At 30.2% G+C, this 7,226-nt stretch overlaps 2 protein-coding genes across 2 annotated transcripts; one reads left to right on the top strand and one right to left on the bottom strand.

The window, feature by feature from the left end:
• Window positions 1-226: 226 nt before the first annotated feature.
• On the bottom strand, window positions 227-2,224 carry LOC107060466 (ATP-dependent RNA helicase drs1-like). Its single transcript, XM_015308430.1, has 2 exons — window positions 1,912-2,224; window positions 227-357 (listed from the first exon to the last, which is right to left on the bottom strand). Exons 1-2 carry the CDS (start codon window positions 2,222-2,224, stop codon window positions 227-229), a joined length of 444 nt encoding a protein of 147 aa, XP_015163916.1.
• A 3,903-nt stretch (window positions 2,225-6,127) lies between these two features.
• Window positions 6,128-6,805, top strand: LOC102580848 (uncharacterized). Its single transcript, XM_015308474.1, has 2 exons — window positions 6,128-6,179; window positions 6,267-6,805. Exons 1-2 carry the CDS (start codon window positions 6,132-6,134, stop codon window positions 6,543-6,545), a joined length of 327 nt encoding a protein of 108 aa, XP_015163960.1. The 5' UTR covers window positions 6,128-6,131; the 3' UTR covers window positions 6,546-6,805.
• Window positions 6,806-7,226: the final 421 nt, after the last annotated feature.

Below are 7,226 nucleotides of genomic sequence, written 5' to 3'. Positions count from 1 at the left end.
CACAATACCCATCACGTCAACTTCTTTTTCCACTTCTGCCACATCAGTGGCCAAGCCTTCTTCTTCCAATTTTTCCTTTTCTTCATTCTTTGTTATCTTCTCCTCTTGTTGTTCTTTCTCTTCTTCTCCACTTGCTTCATTTTCTTCATTTTTCTTCTCTTCCAGCTTCTTCTTTTCACTTTCTTCTTCTTTCTTTTCTTCTAGCTTCTCCTCTTATTTTTTTTCATCATTCTCCTCCAGCTTCTCCTTTTTTTTCTGTCATCTTCTCATCAACTTGTTCTTTTTCTTCTTCTTTCATCTCCTCTTCCTTAATCTTTTCTACAACTTCATCAACTTCTTCAACAAAGTATTCATCAACTGCAGCAAGATATAATCGACTATAGTTAATGAAAGAATCTCGTCATCAACTGTTGGTGCTGAAAAGTTGGCATCATCTACTGCAAGATCAGTGGCTAAGCATTAATACAAATAAATTATTTTACAGAAATAATATATAAATTTATCTTCCTTTCTTTTTCTTGTTCTTTTCAGTTCTTCTCAATTTCTACTCTCGTACATAAGCAACAATTTCCACCATTGATTGCTCGAAGGATAAAACACGCTCAGACATATTTTCATCTTTAGAAGTACTTGATACAGAATTCTCACAAGGTTGATTATGATTGTGATCGATCACTTAAATACTCATCCTCCACATTTTCTATTATTGAAGTAAGGACAGTCACACCTTTCAAATTTGCCTTTAAGGCATTGAAGAATGTATCTTTCACTTCGTCCATATATGATTTTAATGTTGCCAAGTAATTCTTTTTTGTCTCACGGACAGTAGGTGTGAGGTATGGGTGCACAACCTACGAAAAATAATATATACAAATATTACATAACATTCACCAATTTATAAATATTGCTAAATAATAATAAATAACTTTGTACCTTTGTACTTTTTTCTTTGTACTTAAATGGACCACCTTCGCTAATATAATCATTTTTTGCGGTGTGCCATCTAAGTAAATGGGGAATAAGCAAAGGAGAATCTAAGGACTTCTTGGCTTACTTTCCAAGATGAGGAAGAGCCTCATATATCCAAACTTGAAATTAATAGAAGAACAAATAAATAAACAGAGGCTATAAAATACTACACAAATATATAAGAATTTATCATAAATCAACTACATAATTTATAAGAAGTACCAGAAATGCCCAGGGAAAGCCATACATAGCATACGATGCATTTCCTATTTCGTTAAACACTCACTCTGCTTCTTCAAATTGATTTTATTCTTCAGAAACGTCAATGTTAATTAAAACTCTCTTTCCCCACGGATAGCTATTGAAGAAATCTAAATCATCCACCATCTTAATGTGGATTGCATCCACAATTTTAGATCGATCATGGGCAAGCAGCATCGTGTGGACAAACAAAACCAAAGAGCACTTCAACTTCTGCTCCTTGTTCAACTTGGAACCCTTGATCAAACGCATCAACTTTGTCGCAGTAATGTTCTTATTTTTAGTCACCTTGTAGTAAAATTTCTCTCCCTTTTGAAGAACTTTTTTCAATTTTGCATCACGAGGGTATGTTGAGCAATTCAGTCCCGTAATCAATGCAAATTCTCTTAAGCTAAAATAAGTAGGCTTATCATTCACACAGAACCAAATTTCATATAATTTTTTGTCACTTTTCACACGTCGCAACAACATATAATGGACCATATGTCCATTGAACTTGAAATGTTATGGAATATGCCTCAAGTGTCCAAAACAAGTACCTTTAAAATCTTCATAAATTTTTTCTTGAACTAGAAGATTTATTAAATCACGATAAAGAGCTAGCCATTCTTGCTCTAACCGAAATTTTTGCTGGAAACGTTCCTATCTCATCTATCCATGTCTTTAAATCATACGACTTACTAGAAATGTCTCTTGCACAAATTGGCAAAGACAGGGGATCTTCATCCTCATCACCTGTTTGGGTATCTCTACTACTCTCATCTTCACTGTCACTTTTATCATTACTAGATTCAGCATCATCACTAGACTGGGCACTACTGTCCTGGTAATTGTCAATCTCGGCCATTGTATCAGAATCAGAGTTTGACTCATGTTCTTCCACAACATTTTTTTTCTTTTTTAAAGCTTTTGAAACTTCTTCAGCCTTTCTTTTCTTGTTTTTAGAAGCATTAGGACTAGATCGCTTAATGATGCCGCCTCTAGTTTTAGTCATACTGTACTATAGACAAGCAAAAATAAATTTGTTATATCAAAATATCGATCACTAGTCTATTAGCACAATCAAAGCTTACATTAAAAACACATGCAAAAGAAGTAGCAGTTCAAACAAAAATCGACAGTAAAATCACAAATATAAAACTTTAAAATCGATCAAAATACAGTAAACGTTTTCAAATCGCTAATATAAAAATTTTAAAAAATTTATATGCATTATCCAAACCAAAACGACATTAACGATGCCGAATCAGAAACATAAACTAAAAAGGGTCAGATTTTAAAAGTTTAAGCAAAAATCTAAACTTCACTACACTACCACAATTAAAAAATAAATCAAATAGGACTAAAAGTTACTGAAAATACGATTAAACTTACCTGGAGGAAGAAGATTGAACAAGATTCAACTGAACTTGGGGAAGAAGATTGAACAAAATAGACCCGATTCACTTCGTTTGAAATCTTCAAGAACTATTATGGGAACTTACGTTTGTTTATGATTTCAAGAATAGAAAACTGAAAAGGTTGGTTCTTAGAGAAAGGTGTTTATTACGATATCGATAAAGTTGGTATATGGAAGATCAAAAGCCACATTAGAGAACAAAGTTGTGAGGTTTCATCGGAAAAATGGTTTTCTGATAACCCAATATATTAAAAAAATTATATTGGGATTGTACTATATTTTTAGAGGGATTAAATTTATTTAATATTTGAAGTGTTGGGAAGAAAATGATTTTTTAAAACTTGTATTTTATCCCCCAAATTTTTAAAGTGTTAAAAAGGTCCTGACCCCACAAGCCAACCCCACTTTTTAACTTTTTCTTAAAGTAGCCCTACAAAATAAATAAAAAAGAAATAGGGTGTCAATGGACTAAATTAAATTATATTGATGGGCACAACACCAATCTTCTCTAATATTTGGGTAGGGTAAGTTGAAATATTGGGTGGGTAAATTTATTTAACAAGTCAGAGTTTAAAATTGGACCAATAATAAAATACCGTATGAAATCAAAACATTTTTTTTTAATTCAATGTTGAGCGCTAGTCAATGGGCAAGTAAACAAAAAATGCAACCTGATCCGTAGGGATGACAATAGTGCGAGGCGAATGTGGCACGGAGCAGGTTTAAAGCTATGCGAGGCGGAGGAGTTTTAAGTTTGTGCGGGCGGCGGATGGGATGCGGAACAAGTTGAAGTGGGTCTTTTAAAAACTTATGCAGGGCGGGGCAAGTTGAGGTGAGTTTTCTAAAATCTAATGTTGGGCGGGAGGGTTGCGGGTCTATGTGATTTTATGTGGATTTAAACATAATTTTATTTCTACATTGTATAAAAATAATAGAACGTTATTTAATAAGATAATTTCTTTGAAGTTACTAAAATATTTCACATAGTAAATGGAAATGGTTCAATCAAAACTAATATGGTTTATAACATGCTTCACAATTGACCTCTATAAAATAAAATTTTAAGTCATTATCTATTAAATTAATACAACTTAATGAGAAAATGAATTTAATTTTATGAATTTCATTTTTAGTATCAAACTTCATTTAAAAAAGAAAATGTTTAAAAAATTATGCGAGACGGGATGGAGTGGGTTGAAAATGAAAAAAATTGTTATGCAGAATGTGAAGCCGGACGAATTAATAATTTTGCGGGTTAAGCTCAATCCACCCTGCAACGCTTCATTGCCATCTCTACTCATCCGTATTTTTAACAAAATAAATCTATGAGATTATATTTAGACCTTTTGCGATAATAAAAAAAACTTTTTATCCTTTTCTATTTAAACTAGTTAAAAGTGGTAACTAGTGGATGCCTTTTGCTATGAGAGTACAATATGCTTCTCAATTGTTTGTGCAGATAGTGATAGTACAACACCACATTCCACATGGTTACGGTAAAATCTTTGTCAGTCTACTATTTTCTGGTTCTAATTTATATGACTAATTTCTTTTTTTTAGGTTGTCTGACTTAAAAATTATATTTTACCATTAATGAAATAATTTATAACCACATAAATATCTATTTTTTATTTTACCGTCACCATTTAAACGAGTTAAACGTGGTAACTAGTTGATGCCTTTTGCTATGTGCATGGGTACAATAATGCTTCTCAATTATTTGTACAAACAATGATTGTACAACACCACAGTCCACATGGTTACAGTAAAAAATTTGTGAAGCCATCTTCAATTTTACACTCTATTTTACTCTCTAAAAATACAGTTCTTTATTTGTTTAGACAATCAACTTTAATTCAATTCTCTATTTTACTCTCCAACTATAGAATTATTTATTTTTCAGACAATCAACTTCAACCAAATTCTCTATTTTACTCTCTGAAAAGATTTTTTCTTATCTTCTCCTCAATATTATATGGAGTATTATTTATATTTCTATTTCATTTTCTTATTTCATAATATAAATCCGTTCTTTTTTTTTCTCAAAATAATCACTATGTATAATTTTCATGTAATATAAAATTATTACTTTTCAAATTTTTTATTTAATATAAAATTATATTTTATTCTAATATTTTAAAGAACAACTACAAATAGTTGAAAGAAAGAAATAAACAAGCACAACCACAATCACAAGCACAACAATTTTCTAGATCATACACTATTTTTCCCCGAATATTGTTAAATTTGAAGACGACCTACCGGGATTATATAATTATTGTTGTCATTTTTAAAATTATTATGTTATGTATTGTATTGTTATTTTGTATTTAAATTTATTATTGTCGTGTATTGTATTTGTAAAGTAAAATTTCCATCTTATCATTTAAATTTTGTGCATTCTTCATAGTGAAAATCAATAATAATCTCAAATTATCTCTTAAAGAGATGAAAATTGAATTTGTTTTTGAAATATTGTTAATTCGGGATGAAAGTAGTATATATTAAATAATATATATTTAAAATGTTGTATTACATTTAAAAAGAATTATGAATATTAGGAATTTAATTAAAAGTTTTATATGAAAAAATAATATGTTAGTTACAAATAATAGAAATAATATTAAATTAATGAAAAAGTAAAATAGAGAGGATGAATAGTAGTTCTCCATATAAATAGAAAATAGAGAGTTTTTTAGAGGGCGATTGAATGGAGACTCAATTCTCTATTTTGCTCTCCAAATATAGAGAATGGAGAGTAAAATAGAGTGAAATTGGAGATGGCTAAGTCCACTAAAAAAAGTTACATTTCTATATTTAATAATAATCTCAATGTTCCAATTTATATGACTCACTTTCTTTTTGAGTCAGTCTATGAAAGAATAACACACTTCTATATTAAGTAACAATTTAATCTTAAAATACTTATTTTACCATTAATGAAATGATTTATAGCTATACTAATATCTCTCACTTATTTTAGACACATTTTAAAAAAAAAAAATCTTAAAATCCGTGTCAAATCAAACTAACTCAGATAAAATGGGACAAAAGGAGTAATAGTTTAATTTTAAAATGCGAATTTGATCCTTAATGAGATTATTTTAGTCACACAAACAAATATGACTTAGAGCGTATTGAAATTGACTTATTTTAGGTATTTTTAAGTTAGAATAGCTTTTAAACAGTTTTGTATTGTTTAAGTAAAAATTTAAAAAAATGTTTATAAACACTTATTTTTAAGTCAAAATAACAAAAATAAGACAAAAATAAATTCTAACTTATGATTTTTAGCTTATAAGTCAAGCACTCTTATTTAGACTAAATATTTTTAATTTTTTTTTTCTTAAATTTTGTGTCGAATTAAACATTACCACGTAAATTGAAAATAGTGGAGTAATAATTTTGATTCTTTATCGTTAGTGAGTTTACTTCTCTCCTAGTAGTATATATATATACCTCTTATTTGAGTAGAATTTCTTAAAAACTCAAGAGAAGAACAATGGATGTTAAGCTTGGTTTTTGTGTACTTGTCTCCCTAATTCTGCTGGTAATTTTAATAATCACCTCCATCTTAGTTAATACAATTAGTAGTGATTAATTATAAATATATGTTGCTCACTTCATAATATGGCAGGTTACTTATGGAACAGAAGCTAGGGATATGGCTGAAGACAATCGCCAGCAAGCTCCGGAACAGAATTCTGACTTCGTATTTAATTATAAAGACGGTGTTGAAGACTTCCATCCACAAATTCTGTTTAAATATAAACAGAACAAACATATGCATTCATCATCCCATCATTCACCATGCCTAGCGTTTACTACTGACATAACACAGTTAGCAAAAGCAAGGTATTCATTAAGGAATGATGCAAATGGAAGCAATTGCTGCTTGTCATTCGGATACCTCTGATTGGAGTCCATCACATGTATCCTTTCGAGTGCTCGGTATATTACCTGTCTGTCACTTTTACCCATCATATAGTCTAGTGTGGGTTCCAAAAACCATTGCCATTACTCCAAGTGAACCATATTACCCCTTTGAAGGACAACAAATCGGAGTACCTAGCTAGCTCCACCATGTTCTTAGTTATTACTTATGCGTCTAGACGTATGCAAAATAATGTGTTTTAATTTAGTGGAGATCTGCTCCGATGACTATTTCTATGTTTATTTGTTATGTTTGCATGTCTGGTAAAACTCTTATGTTTTTCAACTAATCGTGTTGAGTAGGGGTGTTCACGGGTTAGTTTGGATCGGTTATTGGTCAAAACCAAAACCAAAACCAAACCAACTTAATCGGTTTTAAAATTATCAAAACCAAACCAAACCAAATATAATATACATTTATCGGTTTGGTGATTATCGGTTTCGGTTTGGTTTGGTTAGGTTATTCGGTTATTAACCATACACAAAAATAAAAGACAATTCATTTAAAATGTGATAAAAGTGACAACAATCCATTCAAAACGAAAAATAGTTAGAATGACTTAAATTACTAAACTTTCAATCACTAAATTTACTATCAATAAAGCTTTAAAATTCACTATATTGGCCTAGAAGGAAGAGACAATAACATTTTCAGTCCCACAAA

This window comes from Solanum tuberosum, unplaced genomic scaffold (assembly GCF_000226075.1).
Source record: "Solanum tuberosum cultivar DM 1-3 516 R44 unplaced genomic scaffold, SolTub_3.0 scf00086, whole genome shotgun sequence".
In the NCBI taxonomy this organism is placed as follows: domain Eukaryota; kingdom Viridiplantae; phylum Streptophyta; class Magnoliopsida; order Solanales; family Solanaceae; genus Solanum; species Solanum tuberosum.
The sequence above is the reverse complement of the archived record's forward strand: the minus strand, read 5'-3'. Positions and strand labels throughout refer to the sequence as shown.

Bases quoted from the DNA above. Each gene is read 5' to 3' on its own strand.
- LOC107060466 (XM_015308430.1), bottom strand. From the start codon at position 2,224: ATGACTAAAACTAGAGGCGGCATCATTAAGCGATCTAGTCCTAATGCT. The intron at 358-1,911 runs GTAAGTCGTATG...ATCTTGCTGCAG, and splicing joins TTGTGCAAGAGACATTTCTA to TTGATGAATACTTTGTTGAA.
- LOC102580848 (XM_015308474.1), top strand. From the start codon at position 6,132: ATGGATGTTAAGCTTGGTTTTTGTGTACTTGTCTCCCTAATTCTGCTG. The intron at 6,180-6,266 runs GTAATTTTAATA...ATAATATGGCAG, and splicing joins TTGTCTCCCTAATTCTGCTG to GTTACTTATGGAACAGAAGC.